This window comes from Littorina saxatilis, linkage group LG3, assembly GCF_037325665.1.
Source record: "Littorina saxatilis isolate snail1 linkage group LG3, US_GU_Lsax_2.0, whole genome shotgun sequence".
Lineage (NCBI taxonomy): Eukaryota > Metazoa > Mollusca > Gastropoda > Littorinimorpha > Littorinidae > Littorina > Littorina saxatilis.
Genome location: NC_090247.1, coordinates 20,675,530 through 20,702,608, shown reverse-complemented (window position 1 = coordinate 20,702,608; position 27,079 = coordinate 20,675,530). Strand labels below are relative to the sequence as shown.

The following is a 27,079-nucleotide window of genomic DNA, read 5'->3' as shown; positions in this document are numbered from 1 at the left end:
TTTCCTTTGCATTACCTCTGTAAATTTACCTCCAGTTTAAGACTCCTGCCAATTTTAAGACCTGATTTTATCAGATTTCGTAAAGACTTAAAGGGGAGTTCCACTGTAGACTCATGCTGACTTTTTGTCCTGCTTCACAGTGCGTCATCATTTCTTGAACCGGATGCCGGCCAAGCTTGCCCAGGAGTGCGAAGGCGATGACAAAGACCTGCCATCAAATGACGATGATGACGACACTGCCGTTGCTATGGGGGGACTCAAAATGCAGGATGAAGATGAGGAGGAGGAGGCAGCTGCAGCAGTGAAACCCGCAGCAAAGAAGAAGAAAAAGAAAAAGAAGAAACCAAAACTGACTGAATAGAACTTTAATTGCAATGGAGAAGACTTGGTAGTACAGTTTTTGGTCGAACATTGGGACATTGCCAGTGAATGTTGCAGTTGAATGAAAAACCATGTAAAAAAAATCATTAAATCACAGGGCTGAAAGTTTACATCAGGAATTGTGGTTTTTGAAAACGGGTTTCGAAAAAGTTTTCTGGATTTTGAAAAAAAAAGTCAGGTGGAATCTTTGAAAAGATGTGTAGATTTTCACCAACTTGCATCCCTAAAATGATGAAATAGCTGACCTGCGAAGCAATATAAAAGTATGGCTTTTTTGTACATTATTTCCCAACAGCCACTGAGTGAAGTTGTGTTGTATGTATGAGACGGCGATGTGTATGCGTGTGAAATGTGATATGACGTGTTTTTTCTCTCAGATATTATGACATAATAAAGGGTTAAAAAAGAAACAGAAAGGATGAGTGGTGTTAAAAAATCAACGTCAGAAAGGTCAGGTCCTTATTTCATATGGTTCAGTGGAACTTCTCCAATTTGTAACTCCCATCCTTTTAAGACCCTACTTTCCGAGTTACTCTGTTCCTAACCTCTGCAAACATACCTGTTCTTTTGAGTCCCTATATCAGATTTTTGAAGGTCTTGAAAAGGGGTACCACTGTATCGCACGTAACCTTATGCATTCTCTCACACTCACTCTCCCACACACACTCTCTCACACACACAAACACATACACGCACTCTCTCTTTTTCTGTGACTACAAAATAATGTCAGCAATAAATGAAATTTATTCTCAAACATTCTATGACAAGCATGCTCAACTCTTCAATCTTTCATACACATTATTTCATCCTTTATTTACAATTACAATGTCAATCTCTACGATGGGTTTTTCTCCCTTCTTTGTCAACGGCTATCTCTGTAGCTAACATAGTAAGGAATGTTACGCATTGAAAGCGGTCAGTTACAAAGTCGCCGAACAGTAAATAATGCACACCTGGTACAACACAATACAAAATGATGAAAAGAGATATTGAGAGAAATATAACATGCTACTCTTATCATTGTGAGGAAAGGGTGTGCAACACAAAACGACATCAGACATGGAAGATCTGAACTTGACGTAAACATGCATGCATCTGAACAAAGATAATACAAGTATAGAAAAGTAAGTTCAATGTCTCTAAAGGTGGTGTTCATATTTGCTGCAGTTTGAAATCCAAACTAACTACATCAAACGACTGTGTCTACAATACTGCTGGATGCTGATAAGTAAAAGCTGCAACAATGCTGAGCTTACAGAGAACACCAATTGAAATCAATCCTCACTTTGATTTCATTCTCTTACAAAGAAACAACAAAACAACATACTGTTCCACCTCGCTTTGCGTATGTGATAATGTAACCTTGGCCCAGCCAAGAATATATAACTCAGAACATTCTATCTTTCATTGCTTCATTCTAAAAAAGAAGTGAATTTGACTTTTCCTGTGTTTAACTTTGAGTGATTCATTACCTTTCAAATAATTATGCCTGAAGTATTAAAGGCACAGTAAGCCTCCCGTAAACCATCACAGATACGGTCAGGCTTTTACACACAGTACAAACACCCTTTCATTTAAACACTCACCGATTGAGAACATCCTAGGTGCCCTCCGTAAAGAGCGAACAATTTTCAAAGAATTTATTTTTGCGTGGTTTATCTTACCCCTGAGCCATCGTGAACCCGTGTGATCCAGTTTCCCTTTTTCACAATGTAGTCGTCAGTTAGTCATTTGAATGCGACTCAATGTGAGCTTACCTACAATAGCACGTTTTTATGCACGAAACAAACGGCTGTGGTTCACAAGAACTCTAGCGATGGCTTTTCACTGTTGAGAGGAACGGCAATATGCATAAACCGTCGTCTGCTACGACCCTTGCGTGACCCTGCTTCCGGGCTTTTCTTTTTTCAAACTTTCACAACTTCGAATTGTACTGATCTTGTCTTGATGAAAAAAGAATTCTTTTATGATTAAAGAATGTTTGTGTAACAAGCTGTCAATTTATTACTTAGATTTTAAAAGTTAGGTCTAGCGCAAAAACGCACCACGGTCCAAAAACATTCTGATAATCATCGATCCACGGCTATCGCCAGTTTACATCGATAGAATGAGACCCGAAGGGAAGTAACTCATTTTTGACCTGAGTTCAGGATGGGTCCAAAAAGTGTTCGAGACAATCTGCAAAATTAATTCTTTAAAAATTGCTCGCTCTTTACGTAGGGCACCTAGGATGTTCCCGTTTGGTGAGCGTTCAAATGGAAGGGTGTTTGTACTGTGTGTAAAAGCCTGACAGTATCTGTGATGGTTTACGGGAGGCTTACTGTCCGGGCGTGATTTCCGGTATTGAATATTCATAACAGCCGTCCAGCACCAAAACGAGGCGCCATTGTTGTAGAGGACCAAGTCCACGAAAATAAATTCTTTGAAAATTTCTCACGCTCGACAGAAAGCAGCCAGGATGTTCCCGTTCGGTGAGCGTTCAAATGGAAGTATGCTTGTACTGTAGGTAGATGCTCGGGGAGCTCTGTGATGGTTTACGGGAGGCTTACTGTGCCTTTAAGTTATTGTTAAACTTGGTACATGTACACCTAATCTGCTATAACTTAGTACCAATAGCCTTTGGCCAGTGAAGTGACCAGTGAGCGCTGAAGTGCTCAGAAGGGGTTACATTTGTCAATGAGACTGCAATATGTCGGGCAACGGTTGCACCTCAATTGGAAGAACAGCCATGTGGACAGAGATTCAACACACTTTCTCCTGCTTTCATCCTTCACAGAAATGCGTGGAAACATCGCGCCAAATACACCCTCTTTCGCTTGCTCTTCAGCTGGCATACACCGCCGTTTGCACGTGAACAAAGTTCATTCTACCCCCCATCCCTCTCAGTCCACCTGTTCATACAGCTCCTCCTCTTCCTCGATGTCCTTTGACCCCCCCACAGCGCCCTCTGCCCCTTCACCCTCTGCGTCGGCGGCCCGTGTTTCAAGGTCACCGGCGCTGGGCACCCAGAGGCCGGAGTCGATGCAGCGTTTGATGTGATACTCCGCCTCCTCCTTGGGCATGTCCAGCACAGCCTGCTGCAGCATCCCGATGTCACGCGACTCAAAGCACTGCTGTAACTTCTGCACACAGAGAGACAAAATTACAGAGACTGGGGATATGACTGCATTTTGTAAAACTTGTTGGAAGTGCTTGAAAAGATCATTTTTGAAATTAAAACTTGCAGGGTGGGGAATTAGGTGCTCATCAGGAACAGGTTTCTTGCAGGACGATGTTACACCTGTCATCTGTTATCCCTTTGTTTACCAAGGAAGTGTTCGAACTCTGGTCAACAATTTCACCACTACATGTGCAGAAAAGAAAAGACAAGGAGAAAGCAAACAAACCAACACAGCTGCTTTAAGTAACAATGAATTCTGCTGCAAGGAGCTGGAGTGAAATCTGCACCTTTGCTAGTCACACTCAGTGAGTACAGACAATGGACAAAAGCCTTACCTCTGGTAGTGACTCCATCACTTCCGCGGGGTCCAGCCCACCGGGTCCCAGTCTCTTCTGTCTCTCCTCCTGCACACACACAATGTATCAATTGAACACTGGATTTCGCTTCAGAGGCCGACTAAAACTCATATATAGGTGGCTGGCCAAGACTACGGAAGAGTGCCTATTTGCATGGGTGGGACTGAAGAACGTCATGAATCCTGAAGAATTTTAAGGGGGGGTCTGGGGGCCCCCAGACGCTGAAGGATTTGTATAATTAACAACAAAAAAAACGTCACCACAGACATTACGAATCCGGATTTCCGGCATATACCGGAAGAATCCCACCCATGTATTTGTGTGCGTTCAAAAAAAGTATTTAAACTATAATGGGGCGATACATCAACGTTATTTGTGCTAGCAAGCAATCGTTTTTCTGGTGGATTTCACTTGGAATAGGAGCACCCTTTCATTTGGACACATACCAACAATCAACAGCGTGGCTGCATTCTGTGCACAGTTGTCAGCTTTTTGCTAAATTGATGAAGCAGATTGAAAAAGATCTCATTTACAACATTAATTCAACTAAACATTCGAACTCTGAACAGTACGCAGCAAGGCTGTTTTATTGTTGGTACCGTACAGGCGGTCTCTTTGATGTCTGAGATGAAACTTGGCCAGGGATTTCTATTTTAACAACACATAGGGCGCTTCCATTCAATAAGCCGCAGGGGTCAAGATTGAGAAAACAAGAAGGGCAAAGCCCATACGACTCACATGCTTTACACATTTTTCCTACCAAAATACATGTGACCTTGACCCAAGGTCAAGGTCATCCAAGGTCATGCAACACAAAGCTGTTAATTCAAGACATAGGAAGTACAATGGTGCTTATTGGCTCTTTCTACCATGAGATATGGTCACTTTTAGTGGTTCACTACCTTATTTTGGTCACATTTCATAAGGGTCAAAGTGACCTTGACCTTGATCATATGTGACCAAATGTGGCTCATGATGAAAGCATAACATGTGCCCCACATAATTTTTAAGTTTAAAACAGTTATCTTCCATAGTTCAGGGTCAAGGTCACTTCAAAATATGTATACAATCCAACTTTGAAGAGCTCCTGTGACCTTGACCTTGAAGCAAGGTAAACCAAACTGGTATCAAAAGATGGGGCTTACTTTGCCCTATATATCATATATAGGTGAGGTATTGAATCTCAAAAACTTCAGGGAAAATGGGAAAAATATGAAAAATAGCTGTTTTTTAGGCAACATTTATGGCCCCTGCGACCTTGACGCAAGGTCAAGATGCTATGTATGTTTTTTGGGGCCTTGTCATCATACACCATCTTGCCAAATTTGGTACTGATAGACTGAATAGTGTCCAAGAAATATCCAACGTTAAAGTTTTCCGGACGGACGTCCAGACGTCCGGACGGATGTCCGGACAGACGTCCGGACGACTCGGGTGAGTACATAGACTCACTTTTGCTTCGCATGTGAGTCAAAAAGTTGTGCCTTATAGTCCGTAAAATACGGTATGTGTTTTCTTCAGACCAAAATCATTCACTTTCTGATATTTGGGATGACTTATTCTCCACTTTACTTGAACGGTATATGCTTGCTATTCATAACCAAATCAAACAAATTTGAAGTTCAAAATAGACATGTAAATAGCTCACCTCTTCATATTCTTTCAGGGCTTCCTCAATTCTTGCCTTAGCCCGTCCTTTGATACGAGTGCGGAAACTGTTAAGCTCGTCATTAAATGCGTCCATGTACTGTTTCTCCCCCACCTTGATCCTGCAAAAGAAGGTTGAGGTTGAATCCAGACTGTACAGCCTCCATGTCACTAGCAAAAACATATATTATACCTTATTCTTTAACTGTAAGAGTAAGCCAGGCAACGTACCTGGAGAAGAAGGCGCGCACACAGCTGCGAGGGTCCTGGTTGAGACTCTTGGCCAGCTCCAGAATGAACTGCATGATGATCGTCTGGTGAGACACGTGCTCCATCAAGTTGTGTTTCTACAACAACAACAAAAAATACACCTCAATCATTAACATGTTGCACTGCAGAACTATAAACTGACTCAGCTAATACACTGGCTTCTCAAAAAAGCACATACTGCAAGGCTCTTCTCTCTCAGACCTAACAGCAGGTTGGAAGGGAGGATTTCTTTGGTTGATGCATCAGATAAAGTGCTTGGCAGTCTCCTCAAACACAGACACACCCAGAGTTAAGTAACCCCCCTACCTGAAGAATCATTGAAACGGATGACCATCTTTTCACACACACACACACACACACTCACCTCCTCAACCTCCAAATCAATGCACCAGATGACCAGGTAGTTGGCGGTCTCTTCACACACCAGGTGGGGGTGTTCCTGCAGGTACTGGAGACTGTCGTCATAGCGCTGCATCATACCAAACTTACGGATCTCCGTCTTGTACTTCTTGCTGAACTCGGCCTGCACACACACAGATACTGGACACTGTACACACACAGATACTGGACACTGTACACACACACAGATACTGGACACTGTACACACACACAGATACTGGACACTGTACATACACACAGATACTGGACACTGTACATACACACAGATACTGGACACTGTACACACACAGATACTGGACACTGTACACACACACAGATACTGGACACTGTACACATACAGACACTGTACACTGACATTGTACACACACACAGATACTGGACACTGTACACACACACAGATACTGGACACTGTACACACACATACTGGACACTGTACACACACAGATACTGGACACTGTACATACACACAGATACTGGTCACTGTACACACACAGACACTGTACACTGTACACACACACAGATACAGGACACTGTACACACACACACTGGACACTGTACACACACACTGGACACTGTACACACACACAGATACTGGTCACTGTACACACACAGACACTGGACACTGTACACACACACAGATACTGGACACTGTACACACACACTGGACACTGTACACACACACACACACACACTGGACACTGTACACACACACAGATACAGGTCACTGTACACACACAGACACTGGACAATGTATACACCAACACATACTGGACATGATGTTTTGTGATAACCACCTTTCCACTGGCTGTACACACACATACACATACTGGAAACTAAAGTTTGCTAAGAGCCACCTTTCCCCAAGGCTAGTTGAAGCTCACGTCACTCACTCTGTCAACAGCGACTCATAATGAAAACTAGAGAACGATCTGTCCACTAGCTGAAACTCAAGTCTTATAACTACTCTTTTTCTTGTGTGACTGCACAGTGAAATTCTAATGCAATTCTTTTTCCTGATGTAACTTTTTTCCATAGACATAAGCTGTTTCTTCCTCTACCCCCCTCTTCCCAAACTTGGTTTTCTGAGCAGTAACAGGAACGTAAGCGCTCTAAATAAATACTTGTGCATCAACAGCGAGAGTTATGGAGAACCAGTCTCCTGGCACCAATGAGAATAACAAGCATTAAAATGAACAAGCCACTTTAAAGTGCTTACATCCCTTTGTTTCTCAGATCTTAAAATAACGCTCTGCCTCACTTGATTGAGATTTTGTAAGTGTAGCTTGTTTTTAACTCAACCAAATCTATCTCATCCAAACAAAACTTTGTAATTCCCAAGGTCTTCAGGTATATGTATGTATGCCTGTACTTCTGTGTGTGTATGTAAATATGTGTGCCTGAGAGAGAGAGACACAGAGATTGAATGTACACATTCTGGCATACGTACACACATTCTCACAGCATGCCAGAGTGTGTCCATGCATGCAAGCATGAGTGTGGTATTCTGTGCAAATACTGTGAGCATGTTCTGTACTTTACCTGCTTATCTGCCCTCTCATCCTCTGTCAGTTCTTTGACTGGCTCTGGTTTGTTGATCAGCTGCAAATGACACACTGAAGTTGAACATTACAAATCACTGGCAAATAAGTTACAGTACTAACCACTTCAGCCCTTGAAATACTACTTTCAGCCCTTGAAACACTACTATCAACACAGCTGCAAGCCAGAGTCAATCATTTGAAACAGACAAGGCGACAGCTCCAGTATTTCAAATCCATTCTTTTTCTAATACACGGTTTTAAATTCCAATGAAACCCTCACACCCAAAAACGACTGATGTATCGGAAACAAACAGATTAGAATAGGTCATCTTCACAAGCTTCTGTTTAACCTTCACCGAATCACGTGTTGGACTACACAGTCCGGATGATGTGGGTCGTGTACGACGCATACTTCCCAAAGAAGGATTCAGCGTAAAAAGTATGGGTCGTACACAACCCACGCCATCCTAATAGGGATAAACGTTTTTCCGCCTCTTTGCAGAGTATGGGTCGTACACGACCCACGCCATCCGAATAAGGATAAACAACGTTAAACTCCTTACGTAATTCCATATCATCGCATCATCCAGAGTGTGTAGTTCAAATTACGTCATCGTTTATTAGTTTGTTTACAAAGATAATCTTTTAAAAGTTGGGCAATGGTAAGGTCGTATGGTGATTAGACATTACATGAAGTCTCAAAGTCTCAAAACTCCAAATAGTTTCCGAGATAAAGACAATTTTGTGAGACTCACGAAGGATGGTCAAGGTCAATAAATCTTAGTTCCTAAGTAACTTTTTCTCTTCACCACTCTACTGCTGCAAACAAAACCAAATCCTTGTAAATTGTGATTAGGCCAAAAAGAAAAATATGTCTGTTTCCGGTAACATCGCCGAAAAAAATAGGGTCGGTCGGTGTTGTTTTTTTATTTAATTTTTTTTATATATATTTTTTTATAACCTTTTTCTTACGTTTTGTTAACGTCTTTTTACGTGTTTTTTTTCCCGGCGTCATTGGCCGCCATGTTTTTTTTGCGTGACGACGGAAACGGGAGGTAAGTCTCTTCGATTGTGAAGTCTCATCGACCGATTACCTCCCGTTTTTTTGTGTTTTTGTGTGTGTGTGTGTGTGTGCAAAAAGCGAAAAAAAAGTTAGGGTCGGCGCTTAAAAATAGGGTCGGTCGGGTTACCGGAAACAGACATATTTTTCTTTTTGGCCTTATAGATGTTTATGTACGATCCTGGAACGCCGAAGAAGAAGAAGATGTTTATGTACACAGAAAAAGAAAATGTGTGCATGGCACTGATGACTACAAACAGAAGTCTTACCGTCTGGTGTAAACAAAATTTATTCCGGAAATACAGGGTGACAGGTACAATACGATATGAACATTTGTTACCACACAACAAGCTAAGCTTATACTAAGTGTGGTTATAAATATGTACATCATCTTACCGTTTTTGATTTCCCTTCATGACAGATGGTGTCCACATTCCATGGTGTTAACTGAAACACACATACATCCACACTTATTATCAATCAATCAATCAATCAATATGAGGCTTATATCGCGCGTATTCCGCAGGAATTTATTTTTTTAAAATTTTTTTAAATTTTATTTTGTTCCAATTTATATCGCGCACATATTAGAGGCGCAGGGATTCATTTATGCCGTGTGAGATGGAATTTTTTTACACAATACATCGCGCATTCACATCGGCCAGCAGATCGCAGCCATTTCGGCGCATATCCTACTTTTCACGGCCTATTATTCCAAGTCACACGGGTATTTTGGTGGACATTTTTATCTATGCCTATACAATTTTGCCAGGAAGGACCCTTTTGTCAATCGTGGGATCTTTAACGTGCACACCCCAATGTAGTGTACACGAAGGGACCTCGGTTTTTCGTCTCATCCGAAAGACTAGCACTTGAACCCACCACCTAGGTTAGGAAAGGGGGGAGAAAATTGCTAACGCCCTGACCCAGGGTCGAACTCGCAACCTCTCGCTTCTGAGCGCAAGTGCGTTACCACTTGGCCACCCAGTCCATATTGCATAACATATCTCCACACATACAATATTACATAACATGCATCACGCACATATTCATACAAGCATCATTACATGTGTGAAACAAGTTCAGGTGATAATAATACCTCTTTCACTTTCAGAAGGCTACAACAACTTGGCAGATACTGAGTAAAAATGCAAGTTTGTTTTACCTCTCATAAACACTATATAACTTAGTGCAAATAATAAAACATGAAGCAAAATATTAAAACTGAACAATGAAATGCCTGGAAAACAAGAAGGGCAAAGCCCATACGACTCACATGCTTTACACATTTTTCCTACCAAAATACATGTGACCTTGACCCAAGGTCAAGGTCATCCAAGGTCATGCAACACAAAGTTGTTAATTCAAGACATAGGAAGTACAATGGTGCTTATTGGCTCTTTCTACCATGAGATATGGTCACTTTTAGTGGTTCACTACCTTATTTTGGTCACATTTCATAAGGGTCAAAGTGACCTTGACCTTGATCATATGTGACCAAATGTGTCTCATGATGAAAGCATAACATGTGCCCCACATCATTTTTAAGTTTGAAACAGTTATCTTCCATAGTTCAGGGTCAAGGTCACTTCAAAATATGTATACAATCCAACTTTGAAGAGCTCCTGTGACCTTGACCTTGAAGCAAGGTAAACCAAACTGGTATCAAAAGATGGGGCTTACTTTGCCCTATATATCATATATAGGTGAGGTATTGAATCTCAAAAACTTCAGAGAAAATGGGAAAAATGTGAAAAATAGCTGTTTTTTAGGCAACATTTATGGACCTTGAGGCAAGGTCAAGATGCTATGTATGCTTTTTGGGGCCTTGTCATCATACACCATCTTGCCAAATTTGGTACTGATAGACTGAATAGTGTCCAAGAAATATCCAACGTTAAAGTTTTCCGGACGGACGGACGGACGTCCGGACGGACGGACGACTCGGGTGAGTACATAGACTCACTTTTGCTTCGCATGTGAGTCAAAAACCAATACTCAAACAACCAGTTTTAAGCTGTAGAAAACTTACAGAAGCAAAACTTACCCGCTCTTCTTTCTTCAGGTCCTCTTCCTTCCTTCGGAACTCCTGCTCCTGTTTCTCAATTTCCTTCATCTGTTTCTCCAGGGTAAGCTTGTCAAACTCGGCAGCTGTTTTCTGAAACACAAGCACAAGAAAAAAGTGAATTTATATAAATGAAGGGGTGGGGATTTGTTACAGCTAGGGAAAAAGAAAAGCAAATCAACATATGTTTGTGATACAGAACCTTAATTTTTGCTAAATTTGGTGTTAAAGTGTGCATATATTTTGACTATTTGTACGAATGTGCACATTCACTTGCTGCAGAATTGCTGTCAAATTGTATCCCACACAGTTGATAAGTGATCAATTTATATTGTCAGTCAGTTCAGAATCTACATGCGATTACACACAGAAACCCAGGGTTTGTTTAATTAACCCAACATGCACACATGGTGCATAATATCTCAAAATGACCCATTATTTTCCCTTCAGTGAGTCAAAGGGGCCATCATCATTACTTAACACTTTGCCACTCTTGTCTTTGACGTTAACACGCACAGACAGACAGACAGACACACATTTTTTTGTTAAACCATAATACAACAGCAAATTCAAAGCTCAGATGAAAATAAATTGCAATATTCAACTTCATAGGACACACAAATGTCTAGAGGGAGGGAGAGGATGCCCCTGGATGCTCCTCATCCTAGCCTACTTGGCACTTCTTGCCTTTGACTACATGTCTCGTCAGAATTTGTATACAGGGATCACATGACCTATACTGCTAGTGCTATAGGTTTTTTTCCTTCCAGGCTAAACCCTGGAAACCTATGCACATAAATAAAATCTGATCCAGATTTGTCAGTTAAATGAATACCTCTTCTGCCTCCTTCAGCTTCTTCTTTACTTCTTCCTTTTTCTGTTGGTATCTGCAAAAAAGATTTAAATGACTGTAATATGTTTAAGCTTAATATACTTTCAAAATTGCTGCAAACAAAAGAAAACAATTCGAAATAAAAGGAAGAAACAAGTTTAACTATGATTTGATGTAAAAGTAAGCAAGCCTTAAAGGCCGAGGTCCAACAGGCCGAAATACCCATGGGTCTGGGCGGAGCCTATTTTCAGTGACCGACAGGTCTCAAGTTACCTAGTCTGGTGGATGCAGTGGCCAAGGCATTCCGCTTGATTAAACAAGCCAACAGCAGACTGCATACCTCTCCTTGGTGTGTGTGCCTTTCTTGTGAACCTTTGTAAATTCCCGTTATGTGTGTGTGTGTGTGTGTGTGTGTGTGTGTGTGTGTGTGTGTGTGTGTGTGTGTGTGTGTGTGTGTGTGTGTGTGTGTGTGTGTGTGTGTGAGTGTGAGTGTGTGTGTGTGTTGTTTTTGTGTGTGATATTCACCTTTTTTCTGATGGTTATTTGGAAGCATTATTAGTGGCAATGTATTATTGACACTAGCAATAAATCCGCTGAGTGCAGATTACACGCACACGCACACACACACATACACACACACCGTCGCATGCGCACGCGCATTTGTACACTGTGTAATACAACTGAGCACATGGTCAAAGTTATGCAGTACGTGCCATACACTGACACAACCGGTCAACCTGACTTCGTGTTGTAGACTGAAGAGTAGAAATACCCTCTCTCTTGGTGCAGAACCAGAGTGGAAACTCGCACCAACAATCGGATGCCAATAACTTGAGGGACCATCTACAGAGTTAAATGTGTCACTGCTTTCTAATGTTTCATCCAAAAAATTGGCGCCACTATGTAGCTCTGTGTCTTGGTTTTACAGTTCACAAGGTATCAAGGTCGGTACCGTTTTCAAGACAAGTAGGTCAGTCTAGCCGGCTTTTGGAACAGTAGAACCCTGGTTACACAAACCGACTAAAGAAAATATATTGACCGTTTTCTTTGCCATAATAAGCCAAATGTAAAGTCTGTGAATCTAACAAGTTGAAACTGACTTGTTGGACACCCTTATTTTGAACAAAAGATATAGTTTGCGGTTGTTAATTACGAATGTGACCGTTGGCTTCAGGTTGACCAGTAAGTCCAGATACATAACGGCACTGTGAGCGTGCCACATTTCGCTCCCCCAGCCCACATGTTTGGTTTTGTCTGAGACTAACTAGGTCACCAAAATTTGCGGGAAGAGGAGAAATTTGGTGGGAAAACTTGCATTTAGTCAGTCAAGGCATGGTCTCGCGTCGTGGACGGATGAGAATAGCTTTGTGACTAATAAAGTTTTAATTATATAGCAGAGCATCACTATTGCTGGATGTTGATGAATATGATATCTGTGACAGACAGGGATTACGACATTTGCCTCAGAGTCACTTGAAGAATGGTGTTTTAGTGTGTGAAAAAGTGAAGAAAACGTCTTTCACATGGGTGCAACCTGGAAAATTCCAAAAACCGGCAAAAGTTGGGGTCCAGCTTTTTTAGTATTTAAAATGCCCCCCCAAAAAATCTCCTGGAACAAAAACATCGGCAGCCGATGAAATCAAAAACCGGCTGCCGGCGTGTAGCCGGCAGAGTTGCACCCATGCTTTCATGAGTCATGAGTGCCTGGTTCCAACGTGCGTGACTGATACGCGGTGTTCTACCGGAAACATCAAGCAACGCGTACAATATTATTTTCTTTGGAAAATTCTGCCATAAATTCCAGACATTGGTACCTAACTCACTATTGTATTCATCCACTAAATAACTTCAGCAAGAGACAAACATTCTCTGCTTCAGCTTACTTTTTCAGCACAAGAAGAAAACGTTTTTTTCCGGATGGATATGTTTCACTTTAAAAAAAAGAAGTAATATAAACCAAACTAACATTCGAAAAGTGCAGACTATCTTTGAAATGATTTATTAATTACAGAATGATCATTGAAAGTGCTCAGGCAGATTAGCCAGTGGTGTCATGTAGCATCCAGGGCGGATGCAATAGCGCGGAGTGACCGGAACTTTGGGGTCAGGCAACATCTGGTAAACGTTGTGTTGCGGGTGTGTGTTGCCGAAAAGGAATGAGGGGTGCGTGGACATTATCTTTCTCGTGTCTTTAGCTCCGCCCAGTCCACCACGACTGACAGCCGTTTGATTTTTAATTCAAATTTGGTGAGTGAATTTTTTTTCTGAAAGTAGTTATCCAGGACTTATTATACACACTTTTTGGGGTGCATGTGTGGAGTACACCTTGAAATGTTTGCCTGACAAAAATGGTGCTTTTGAGTTTGGTATAGACAGAGTATTTTTGAAAATAATATTTCAAGTGAGAGCTCGTTTCCTGAAAAGGGTTGGACATTAGACTGAAGTGGCACGCGCCACTCTGCTTTTATACCCGACCCTCAGCCTTTAAAAACAAATTTTACTCAAATGACACTATCTTCAAAATATTATCTTAAAACACAAAAATTATTCTTCAAATAATCTGGTTTTGATTCTGAAGTATGAGTTAAAACATACATTCTATCAGTAACATTATTAAATAATCATCAGACATCAAATGCACTCATGACACAAATTTCAGGTAGACCTATCTCCACCCATCACAGCCAATTCCCTAACCCCCAAGCAATTCGTCAGCCTCTATTCTCTTCTCTCACACCCCCCCCCCCCCCAACACTTCTAAATCCACAATTGTTTTGTATCCCCCATCCTCTTACATATTCACAATAACCTCTACTGCTTATCAATCATCATGTACAAAACAGGGGCTCACATCCACGTCGGACATCGGACATACACGGATATTTTTTCCAAATGTCCTATACATTTTTCATTCAAGAGGACACATTCCTATTGTTTTTGTCACAAAGTGATCATTGCCCGATTATGCTTTAATTTGATCCGGAAATTGTCAGTACTTTCCAATTTACAGTAGTTTTATTTGCTATTAATTTTATCGATGTTTTGCGAAGCGATGTGTCTCTCCAAGCAGACGAAACTTTGGGAGACTTCATTTGTTTTGTTTTTATAGAGAAGACCTTCCAAGGTCGCAACTCTGAATGCTCCAAGCCGGTTGACAGTTTCCTTCCTTCGAGTTTTTTTCTTCGAAAAAGCAACATGCCGCCGAAACAAAAATTCGTGCCAGGAAAAGGCCACTAGCGTTTGTACTTCAAATCTCTGCCCTCATCAGCGGCTAGTACCACTGAAACTGAGCTCCCTCCGGCCTCTGAGCAGCCAGAGCCAGATAAAACTGTCGCTCTAGAAAGGGAAACTTCGGCGCCGAAGAAAGACATTCCCCTTCCCCCACCCCCGTGCGTGGCTTCGTTTTAAGCTCGCCGACTTCATTCCCGTGGGTGTCACACGACCCAAAGAAGCAACTGATGTTTTGTTGCCCAAAAAAAGTCCTATTGATTTATTTTTGTTCAGAAAAAATGTCATCACTTTTGCATTGTCCAGGAAATTTTTCCTATGCCACCTCTCATGGATGTGAGCCCCTGACAAAAAGATGCTTACGTTTGCTTCTCTTTTTCTATAACCTCCTTCTTCTTCTTTGACTCCTCCATCCTCTCGACACGAGCCTGGTGGCGCCATCGGAAGAGACTGCCTGTGTCGATGTTGGGGTGAGTGTCGTCTTCATCGTCAGAGATCTGTACAGAGCAAAGCCAAGGGAACACATAAAAGCTCATTTAAATTTACATACCCAGTAGCGACACCCTTCGCACAAAATGACACCTAGTTTAAATGACAAAGTGCATAGCACTGCATTGCTAACTGAAAGCTGATCGTTAAGTTGTGCGCACAAACCAAAAAAGACGTCCTGTCTTTGATGAACACGGATTAATCATGCACAAGTTTACCTTTCTATTCGTAACATTACTAACATTAGTAACATTACCATTTTCTAAAAACATTTCATGCAACACCTGACAACTTGCCTTTGCCTTCAGGATTTTGTTGACAAAAAGTACAATAATTTTGTGTCTGTGTACATGTGCGTGTATGGAGAGAGAGAGAGAGAGAGAGAGAGAGAGAGAGAGAGAGAGAGAGAGAGAGAGAGAGAGAGAGAGAGAGAGAGAGAGTTCATACTCATAGTCATGATAGGGTTCCTGTTGATGATGCCATGGAACTTGGAACTGGAAGACAGGCGGAATCAAAATAAAATCTCTAAAAACTTACCTCAATGTGATCCCACTTGCTGTAGTTGATTGTTGACATTTTTAGTGACGGACAAGTCGCAATGAACGTTTATAACGGTCGGTACAACTGCACAAAATGAAAAATCGTCAGTTGTCTCCAAAGCGGAAGCTCTAGTTATCTGCAAATCGTAAACAAGTTCTCGATTTTTCGAGTACGTCACCGACTTTTCTTATAAAATCACTTGTTAAATGCAACTGTATTAATTAATGGAAAACGTTTATGCTTTTAAAGTAGAAAGGCGGCTTTGATTGAAATATTTAGGTTTATTTGTATTTATTCATTATTTCTGTCTATCCTTGATGTCGCAAATTACTTTGTTGATCGCTTGTTGGTAGTCGAGTAAACTTCCGGTTAAGTTTGTAGTTTTGCGAATTTTGCAGTCCTTCTGATATACTTCCTACCTGTTAACGGGGTGAGTTAACATCTAGCAAACTTTTTTTGTTACAAACAGAAGAATTCAGAGCATTATTATATGCTACAGTTTATTCGAATGTATGGTATATGGTGCTTAGAATAGGACAGTAAGTACAGAACTGATGAAGTAAAACGTCCAAAGCACTTGCTTAGAACTGCAAGTTCTGGTTCTGTGTCAGAATTTGAATTTGATACTATGAAACCGAGTGTTTTGCGGTCCTGAAGGCAAAGGCAAGTTGTGTGAACTAGAAGAAGAAGAAGACAGTAAGTACATAACTGATGTAGTAAAACGTCTAAAGCACTTGCTTCTGGTTCTGTGTCAGAATTTGAAATTGATACTATGTAACCGAGTGTTTTGCGGGGAGGTACATTTGGTCAGGCAGTTTATGTACCCCCCTCCACACTCGCTGTAGGTTACATCCATATTTGCGACAGGCAGACAGAGAAAGTCAAAACAGTTATATATTTTGGAAATGGAAAAGTGCCCATTACAAACTGAATGCATGCAACTTGCAAGTAACATTACTAACATGACAACCAGAAACCATTTAAATTAATTTGATACATTACAAATTCATCTTGAATGAGAGAAATGAAAATAAGTGGTCTTTAATTTGGATGGTCACTAAAAGGACTGCTCAGGTCACTTTTTTTTAAACTTAAACTTATACGTTGAAGGAAATCATTGATAATGAACATGCTTAGCAGGATGCAGTTAAGGAAACAAGCTTGCGTAACCTTTGTCATGCTCCACTGCCCACAGCTTCCTGAGTCTATCATCGCGAGCAAAAAATGGCGCCAGTGGCTTCTTAGCCAGGTAGTGTCACAGGTCAGCGACCACCTTTACTGCAGTCTAGAAGTCTGTCAGGAGGAGAATGTTGGAGAAATACGTTGTTATCAAAGACGAGAGGATGCGTGACTCAAGGACACAATGTGTCAGAAAATAAAATTGCCCCTACTTCACATAAGATGCTTCTTCTCTTCTTCTTCTTCTGCGTTCGTGGGCTGAAACTCCCACGTACACTCGTGTTTTTTGCACGAGTGGAATTTTACGTGTATGACCGTTTTTTATCCCGCCATTTAGGCAGCCATACGCCGCTTTTGGAGGAAGATGCTTCTTCTCAATACTCACACTCGCAGTACAGGTCGCTTCTGACCTAGTTCCATCAGCCCTCAATGCACTCGGATGTGACCTGTATCACTATCATTTGCAGGTTAAGAATAGAATGGGGGGTATGATTGTTCGCATTTTTTGCATGAACGATGTTACAGTTAAAAGAAAGAACAAAATGACTGGTTGTCTAACTCTGAGACAGGTTGAAACCATCAGTTCGGACAGAAACGGAATGCCCGCAGTGGCGTTATACAGGGGTTCACGATGGAAAGGTCAATCATAGTAAAACCCTTCAGAGATCTTTTGGGGGTTGTCATTATGGGCAGGTGGCCGTCAAGATGACTATCTTGAAGTAATAAATAGAATCAGACCTTGTTTCTAAAAATTGAGGAACACAGACACAGTAAAATATATGTATAGATGTCGCAGGATTATCCTCAGCCGGTTACGATGAACAAGGCAAACCCAAATGACACAAGCGGCAACAGCAATGCAGGGGGGACAACTGCACAAGCTGGAGCCAGAGTTACTGCCCTTCCAGCTCAGGGGACGACCGGCGGTCCATCAGGGGGCGTGATTGACAGGCGGCGTCTGCAGGAGCTGGTAAAGGAGGTGGACCCTCTGGAGCAGATGGATGATGACGTTGAAGAGGTTAGGACTGGGAACTTGTTAGTGAATGAAGAGGTTTTTTTGTGGAATAGATGATGTTTGGAAATAACTCTGTTCGGTTTGTATGGGTTGTGAAAGAGTGAGTACTCTTGCTTTTACTGAGTCAAACTTTCCCACGTGATAATTTACTAGGCCAGTTACTGGTGAGGGGTGTGTCTGAAACACTTGGACAAGGAGCATACATTTGTAGAAAGCTTGCCTCACTAAAAGCAAGAGTATTCACTCTTTCACAATCATACAAACCTATTTTTGAAGGTTATTTCTGGGTCATCTTCTGATATATTAATATATATTTATTTGTATACGTGGAACTGGAAGTGTCACTTGAATAAAAGGCATAACTGAAAAAATCATACATTTAGCCTTTTTATTTACCTGTGTCGAAAATTAAGCAACAACAAATTTGAAAAAGAAATATATATTACATACATTATTTTGATACATCATCACTAAAATGCGTTAACTTGAAAAAAAATCAAAGCATATATTAATGATGTATGTACATCCACACGCAAACACACACAGGCACACACATAAACACACTCACTCTCTCTCTGTTTTTCAATCCTAATTGTGTTGATTGTTGTGTTGCAGACACTGCTGACCATTGCTGACAACTTCATTGAGAGTGTTGTGAGTTCAGCGTGCATGATGGCCAAACACAGAAAGTCCAACACCCTGGAGGTCAAGGATGTCCAGCTCTGTTTAGGTGGGTCACCCAGGGGTCACTTAGTGTTCTCTCTGTTGGTCTGTTGGGGGTTTCTGTTTAGGTGGGTCACTCTCTGTTTTCTCTGTCAGTCTGTGGCTTTTTTCTGTTCAGCTCTGTTTAGGTAGGTCACTCAGGGGTCACCCACTGTGTGTCTGTACCTAACTTTTACTATCAGTATCAGTGATGGATGATGCACACATACAAATAATAAAAAGTACAAATGTGTGCATGCAGAAAGAGACAAACAGAAGCACAGACAGGCCGACACACTCTCCCTTTTAGTATCTTTCCCTTTCATGCACACATGTAAGGACGCATGCAAATGGACTGGAAACAGTATCACACACACGCAACATTCTCTCTCTGTCCATGTATTTTATTTACTTACCTGTACTTGTATTTCTGCGGTGCTTGAGTTTTGTTTTTAAAACCTGTTCGCTGGTCTTCATAAAAAACAAGCTGCTCTCTCTCTCTTTGTCTTCCACATGTACACTCTTCAAAAAAAGTTAAGGATCACTTTTTTACAAGCACACCACACAAAACAGACAAGACCGAATTCTTTCATTTTTTTAAAATTATATAATTGAACAACCAAGGAGTAATGACAAACAAAGCAAAGATCGAATGCGGCAGCGACAATTTAGCTAGAGTGTGTCAAACGTGACAACCCTCGAAAATGGAATTCACAACAATGTGAATCAGTGTCAATAACGCGTGTGCCCTCCGTTGTATGCCAGGCATTCAACACATCGTTGGCGCATGGAGTGGATCAGGTTGCATATAAATGCTCTGGGAACTCCATTCCACTCCTGCTGGAGCCATTGCAGCAGTTGACACAGATTGGCAGGAGGAGGGTGATGTTGCTGTACCCGACGACAAAGCTCGTCCCACATGTGCTGTATGGGGTTCAGGTCCGGGCTGTTGGCTGGCCACAGCATCCTGTTGACCCTGGCCTGCTGGATGAAGGTGTTTACAGCTGCAGAGCGATGGCGAGGTGCGTTGTCATCCTGAAGAATCGCACGAGGGCCGATCGCTTGGAGGGCTGGAATGCTCAGGGGTTGCAAGATCTCATTTTGGTAGCGGACACCGGTCAAGTTGCCCACTACATGGTACAGAGGTGTCCTTAGACGTGTGCTGATCCCTCCTCAGACCATCACAGAGCCTCCGCCAAAACGCTGTCGTTCCAGAACAGCGCCTTCTGCGAAGCGCTCTCCGCGACGCCTCCACACTCGGATGCGACCATCAGCAGGTTCCAAGCAAAAGCGGGACTCATCTGTAAACAACACCTGAGCCCACTGCTGACGTTGCCACCTCACATGTTGAGTGCACCAGGCTCGGCGAGCTGCTCGGTGATTAGCAGTCAAGGTTGTTCCTCGGACTGGACGCCTTGCACGCAAGCCAAAGTTGTGTAAGCGGTTTCGGATCGTCTGACCACTAACAACAGTGTTGGTGGTAGCTTGTAGGCGTTGCCTAATGTTGTTTGCCGTAGCCAATCTTTATTGCATGGCCTGCCTCTGAATGAAGCGATCCTCTCTTTGTCCCGCAGTGGGGCACTGCGGTTATGAAATTAAAAGCCCCTCCTGTTTTTGGAACCGCAGGAGCTTTCTAGTTTGCTGTTAGGTAGATTTTTGGTTCCTCTTTTCTGTCATGCTCTCTTTTTCTTCATGAATTCTTTTCTTTTTTCTGCCTTCTTGCTCATTCACCTGTATTTTTTCCAAAAATCTCTTCTCTTGCCGCTTGTCTCGCGATTCATGTATAGTTTAATCTGTTAGTGTTCTGATGTAAGTCCAGCAGTAGATAGGTTAAGCCTATTTTAACATACTGGAAACTGGTAGTCTTCCAGTAGGTATTAATTTAGTTTTACTAAAGCCTGCTGGGACACAAGTAATGGGTTAGTGCATTTGTAAACAGGAATCGCTTGACAAGTGGCCCCCTTCATCCCCCCCTTCCTCGTCCTGATATGGCTCTGCGTAGTCGGCTGGACGTTAAGCAACAAATAAACAAACAAATCCTCTCTTTGTGTAGTGACTCTGGGCCGACCAGAACGTTGTCGCTCCTGCACTCTTCCAGTTGCGTGGAATCTCTGTTTTAGTCTGATGATGACAGAGGGAGCCACTGCAAGCCTCTGGGCCACTTGCCTGGCAGCAACACCATCTTGTAGCCATCCTATTGCCCTTCCTCTATCCAAATCGCTCAGTTTTCTTCGTGGGGGCATGTTGCTACTGTGCATAATTGTGTCAGCGTGTCAACCTTTAAACACAAGCTGGTGAGCGATGTTCATAGCCAGGACCCTGTTGTAGCACGTGCATCACAACCTTTTGCCCTGGCATGCGTTCCGCAAATTTCATGGGGCTATAAAAAACACCCTTTTTTTTCCATAATGAGAAGCTTTTGAGAAGTCCCACAAAGGGAAATAACTCTGCCTGCCAAACAAAATTCTAGGTCAAGATTCATTGTTCATTTGTTAATTCAAACACATTAATCTTTTAATTATTATGTCGATGTTTAATTTTTTGGCAATTTTTTATAATTAGATCCGTTTTTTCAACCGATCCATAACTTTTTTTGAAGAGTGTATAATTATGCATGCACAAAAAACAATATCTAGCAACATGCAATATGAATTGTTCACTACACGCTATCGTTACAACTTAACATTGGTTGTGCAGAACGGAACTACAACATGTGGGTGCCAGGCTTTGGCTCGGAAGAACTGCGACCATACAAAAAGGCCACGGTGACAGAGGCTCACAGACAGGTGTGTATGCGTTCAGGCGTGCATGTGTGTACATTTGCAGGAACACCATGTACTCTTTCGTGTGTGTATGATTGCCTGCGTGTGTGTGTGTATGTGTGTGAGTTTCCTTTCATGCTTGTGTGTGTATTTATATATAGATATGTATACATGTGTTTTATGGATCTGCAATATAAAGCTGTGCAGGTTTTCTTTAAAAAGTAAAGTAAGTTCATGTGACAATAGTGTTGTACAGGGTGACACAAAAAAAACAGATCTATCCCACCAAAAGTTTAATATTTTCTGAAATAATCAGCCGATTCTTTTATTTTTTCAGGTGAGCCAAGCTGAAATGATGTTCTAACAGCCCACCAAGTTTGAGCTTCAAGATGTCATGGACAACGGAGCATAAGACATTTATAGTCGAGGCCTATTTTCGGTCGAATTCTATCCAGACTGGTCAGCCGCAGATGTGACCCAGAGTGGTCCCCCTATTCACCGGACTTGAACCCCCCAGATTTTTATCTGTGGGGGTACCTCAAGGACAGGGTATATGGCAACAACCCCCAGACCATCCCTGATCTTAAGGCAGCAATAACAGCAGCTGTAAGAGCGATCCCACATCTGCGGCTGACCAGTCTGGATAGAATTCGACCGAAAATAGGCCTCGACTATAAATGTCTTATGCTCCGTTGTCCATGACATCTTGAAGCTCAAACTTGGTGGGCTGTTAGAACATCATTTCAGCTTGGCTCACCTGAAAAAATAAAAGAATCGGCTGATTATTTCAGAAAATATTAAACTTTTGGTGGGCTCTGTTTTTTTTGTGTCACCCTGTATGTTATGGCAGCTTGATCATGAACATAAAGATTCATGATGCTCACTTTGGTCTGAACTAAAAAGAAAGACGAATGAATCGTGGAAATGAAATTCACTGTACAACATGCCTTCAGCTGTTTCATTCCTTGAACCTTTTCCGTTTTGTTTTTCAGAGACTAGCGCTGATTCGCAAGACTCTGAAGAAATCCTGATGGAGTTGTGCATCCTGGCTGTGTGCTACATGTGGTTTTTGAGTGGTGTGAGTTTGAGAAGACTGACTGGAACTTGTCTTGATGACTGAACTTGAATATGTTAAGTATTTGAATATATATGTATACATTTGCGCGGAGAACCGGCGTTTCCATCCGAGTGATCGACAAGAAGAAGAAGAATATATGGATGAATTTTATAACTGTACGAAGGAATGAGAGAAACAGATTTTTTTCTGTGCTGAAGACATTCTGTGTGGATGCGTTGTTTCTCAGGAAAAAATGATTGGCATGTGTCCGATAATTTTATGTATGAAATATATGAGATAAATGGTGACAAGTTCAATGAAAAAAATGTTCAACTACGAGTCACATGATTGGAAGCGAGAAAGATGAACTGTACATTATTTTGCACTTTTGAATATTTTTTGACTGTTGGTTTTGTGTGAAATTCATGAGAAGTAAATGATGAGTAATACATTAACTGTGTCTGTCTGCTTGAAGATTTGTTGTTTTCAAAAATACTGGTCACAGAGCACACACACACACCCGTAAATGCACACACACTTTGAAACATGTCTTTATAGAAAAAAGCATTAATAAACAAAAATAACCAACAGTCGCATAATCAAGTTTTGTCAGACATAATGTACATTACATATCACGTAATTCTTATATTTCAAAGATATGAAAATCACAGCAGCGTTTGAACATAATTTTCAGGAGAGCATTCAGAAACGACTTGGGAAGGCATAGTACTTTGAAAGCTACTTTAAATAACATGAAAGAAAGAAAACCATAAAATGTAAAAGATAAGTTGCAAGGACACTTGTTTCATTCAAGGCCATTGCCATAAGAAGCCACAGAACATGGTATTTACAAATATATACTTCAAATAATACATATTGCTAATTACAAATTAACATGCTTCCATTTGAAACTTCGAGGTCGTCATCGTGGATTGACGCCCGACCAAAGCTAATTGAAGCCTGACAGAGCGAAGCGACAGAGGGCTTCAATTAGACTTTGGGAGGGCGTCAATCCACGATGAAGACCGAGAAGTTTCAAATGGAAGCATGTTAATGTTATTGTAATTCAATCTGATGACGATCTCTTTCCTGCTTTCATGCGATTGCAAACAGACAGAATTGGTTCTGTTCTGTTCACACACTGCTTTCAGTCCCCCTACCTGCAAGGGTCAAGTCCCAAGAAATATGTCTTTGTATTCCTATCTTATCACTCTGCTCCTGTTTTGTTTTCTTGTACATACATTTTCCCTTCCTTTTGGACGGGTTTCTGGACAGCAAACTCTAAAACAAATTCTTTTCATCACAAAAGCGATCTTTGGAATTGACTGACGTAGTCCGGAAGAATTCATGCATCAACTTACGTCACGTATTCGACGTCATCACTTCGCATACCTTATGGTCTCTGTATTTCGTTGGCCTTCATATTTCCTACTTGTAAAATGACCCTCAAAGCTAACCGAGACTAGTTGAGGTTGTATCAATGCGCCTCGCCAGCAGGTGGTTAATGGCTTTTTTAGCGAGTGGTTATCGACAATTAATGACCGGTAATTTTTAATGAGTTGGGGCATTCTGACCAATCACAGGATCTGTTTCATTAAAACGCAAACTTGATTGAATTACAATATGTTTAATATAGAAGACACAGCATGTTACACAAATGTTCTGTAGAAGTCTGAAACTTATAAATAAAATTTCACACGTATAATTATAACAAATAAATGCATACATCAGCAGTACCAACATGATGAGTTGTACAGAATATCACAGCTACCTAGAAAAGATTTTTTCTCACAACCTGCAAACATCACAATACAACAAAGGTTAGACGGAAAAACATGATCACCGAACAAATTTGACTTAACAATTGCACACACAGCAGCTTAGTTCATACAAAAACAACATTAAGTACAGTAAGTTTGACATGAAAAGCAGTTTGTGCAGCCATAAACAAGATACACATTTAATACTGTAGATGTAAATGCTGAAAGCTAGCATCACAGAATTACTGAGACAGTGTGCAAAACACTCGGTCATACTTGTGTCCGAGGCTTTTGGTGCGCGTGTTTGCTTCTACAACAATTTGTGAAGATGCAGCTCATATCTTTTCAAAGTGTTCAAAGTGCATGCTTCTGCTTTGCCAATATAATAACGATTCACTTGTGTGACAAGAAGAGACGTACAGCAAGAGAACACTCAATAAATCATACCTCCAAGCAAACACACAGACAAGATTATCACAAATCCATAAAACAGAGAGACTGCTAACGTTCCAAAATTCTGTTTGATTCAAGATTATCACAGTTTTTTTCTCATAAAGCCCAAACACATCATGGCTCAGATCATACTCGCACACACATACAGATTTATGCACAATTATGGTGTTGGCAGTATACACAAAAATAAGTTTTCTTTCAAACCAAAGTTAATGAGAGTGTGTAAGGCGTGAGGAAAGTGGAAGCTTACCAGGACACACACATACAGATGTATTGCTAATTGAGGCGGGTCCAGACATGCAGTATTGGGACACGGGTATTGTGATTAGGCCAACAAAAAAAAATTGTCTGTTTCTGGTAACATGGCTAAAAAAAATAGGGTCGGTAGGTCGGGATTTTTTTTAAATTTTTTTTTTTACCCCAAATGTAGACCAATAAAACTAACTTTAAAAATCGCGCAAAGAGACTGGATTCACTATACATAGAGACAAGACACTCAACACATTTACAAATCGTCAGCGGACTTTCGTTTTCACACGTTTTTGTTGTTCATTTTCTCACCCTGTCCTTTACCACCAAAAAAAAACAAAACATTTTTGAGTTTGGAAAAAAAAAGTTTAGGGTCGGCGCCGAAATTTAGGGTCGGTCGGGTGACCAGAAACAGACAATTTTTTTTTCTTGGCCTTACACACAAATCTCATGTTTATTTTCATCCAGACTCACTCCAGAATAATAATGCGTCATACATGTCACACTAATGAAACACGGGGGGGCGGGGATGTAGCTCAGTCGGTAGCGCGCTGGATTTGTATCCAGTTGGCCGCTGTCAGCGTGAGTTCGTCCCCACGTTCGGTGAGAGATTTATTTCTCAGAGTCAACTTTGTGTGCAGACTCTCCTCGGTGTCCGAACACCCCCGTGTGTACACGCAAGCACAAGACCAAGTGCGCACGAAAAAGATCCTGTAATCCATGTCAGAGTTCGGTGGGTTATAGAAACACGAAAATACCCAGCATGCTTCCTCCGAAAACGGCGTATGGCGGGGTAAAAAATGGTCATACACGTAAAATTCCACTCGTGCAAAAAACACGAGTGTACATGGGAGTTTCAGCCCACGAACGCAGAAGAAGAAGGAAAAAAATGGAGTGTGTTTACTGTAATGAAATATTTCAAGTGTATACAAACAATATTTGGAACGCTTAGAAGATGACCCTTCAGCAAATAGTCTTTTGGAGTGGAGAAACCTTATCTATACCATAACTTCCAAGGATAATGATTAATGAATAAACTTTCTGACAAAGTCATTGTATGACACCAAGCCATTTGCAGTGCGGTCGAAAGTGGTGACGATAGTATCAAACTCTTCCTCGGACACATTAGCGCAAAATTGTCGGAGAATTCGTCTGAACTCCAGTTCGTTCACAATGCCCATTCCGTCTTGGTCAACGGCCTTGAACTCTCGACGCATATCCTTCCAGTTTGATGACACGCACTCGCTAACACGGGTCAACAGGTCACTTCCTTCTTCCTGAATCTCCATCTGTAGAGAGAGAGAGCAAGATAAAATTCACTGGTCAAATTTATCATTCTACATTTTCTACACTACGCTAGTTTCTGGTTCACCATATCTCATTTTCTATCCTTCCCTAACTTCTGATTCCTTCTCCTGTATCACAGGATATTGAAATGATATGTTCAGTCTGTATATCATACGATTTCTGTAGTTGTTGTTCATTCCAAGTTTCTTCACTGAGATCATCTACCTTCAAGGGTAATTTTTACATTTCTCTATCTACACCTACTTCCATTTAGTATATTAAATAAGGCAACTCAGAAATCCCCCCCCCCCCCCCCCCACACACACACAAAGGCAAGTAAATGCAACACTTACAGGAACTCTGAGGGGTTGCAGTTTCTTCCTGGCGGTGATGGCTGACCCGTCCTTGGGCCGCATGGAGATCATGAAGTGTCGCAGGAACTCGCTGTAGCTGAAGCGGCCGTTCTCCTTCATGTCGTACTTGGTGACGATGCTGTCAAAGTCCTGGGGGGGCAGGTCGATGTTGTACTGGCTCAGCAAGTCTGAAAACAATGTTGTACCAGTTGAAGCTGAAGTACAGTAAAACCCCTCTTTGAACCCTAAATCTGAGAAAATCAGGTCATAAAAGGAGGGAGTCTTAAAATGGGG

The 27,079-nt window shown here is 41.5% G+C and overlaps 4 protein-coding genes across 5 annotated transcripts in view; 2 read left to right on the top strand and 2 right to left on the bottom strand.

Moving 5' to 3' along the window:
- LOC138961849 (periodic tryptophan protein 1 homolog) overlaps positions 1 to 27,079 on the top strand; it is a gene marked incomplete in the record, with an annotated part of 270,004 nt that overhangs the window by 16,513 nt on the left and 226,412 nt on the right.
- On the bottom strand, positions 1,106 to 16,125 carry LOC138961851 (hsp90 co-chaperone Cdc37-like). Its single transcript, XM_070333525.1, has 11 exons — positions 15,966 to 16,125; positions 15,303 to 15,436; positions 11,715 to 11,766; positions 10,862 to 10,972; positions 9,211 to 9,261; positions 7,753 to 7,812; positions 6,179 to 6,337; positions 5,776 to 5,891; positions 5,546 to 5,666; positions 3,877 to 3,945; positions 1,106 to 3,503 (listed from the first exon to the last, which is right to left on the bottom strand). The coding sequence occupies exons 1-11, from the start codon at positions 16,002 to 16,004 to the stop codon at positions 3,264 to 3,266; spliced, it is 1,152 nt and encodes a 383-aa protein (XP_070189626.1). The 5' UTR covers positions 16,005 to 16,125; the 3' UTR covers positions 1,106 to 3,263.
- On the top strand, positions 16,240 to 23,138 carry LOC138961855 (transcription initiation factor TFIID subunit 12-like). Of its 2 annotated transcripts, none has more exons than XM_070333530.1 (5): positions 16,240 to 16,398; positions 17,944 to 18,165; positions 18,778 to 18,892; positions 21,562 to 21,650; positions 22,619 to 23,138. In XM_070333530.1, exons 2-5 carry the CDS (start codon positions 17,965 to 17,967, stop codon positions 22,655 to 22,657), a joined length of 444 nt encoding a protein of 147 aa, XP_070189631.1. In that variant the 5' UTR covers positions 16,240 to 16,398; positions 17,944 to 17,964; the 3' UTR covers positions 22,658 to 23,138. The 2 variants fall into 2 exon arrangements, with proteins under 2 accessions (XP_070189631.1, XP_070189630.1); XM_070333529.1 differs by having other exon boundaries at positions 16,261 to 16,398; positions 17,935 to 18,165.
- Positions 23,219 to 27,079, bottom strand: part of LOC138961847 (EF-hand calcium-binding domain-containing protein 6-like) — a 58,409-nt gene continuing 54,548 nt past the window's right edge. Inside the window, exons 30-31 of the mRNA XM_070333519.1 lie at positions 26,786 to 26,973; positions 23,219 to 26,434 (exon numbers count right to left, since the gene is read on the bottom strand). Of these exons, the coding sequence (XP_070189620.1) occupies positions 26,171 to 26,434; positions 26,786 to 26,973 (452 nt within the window). The 3' untranslated portion in view covers positions 23,219 to 26,170. The remainder of the gene's footprint in view (positions 26,435 to 26,785; positions 26,974 to 27,079) is intronic.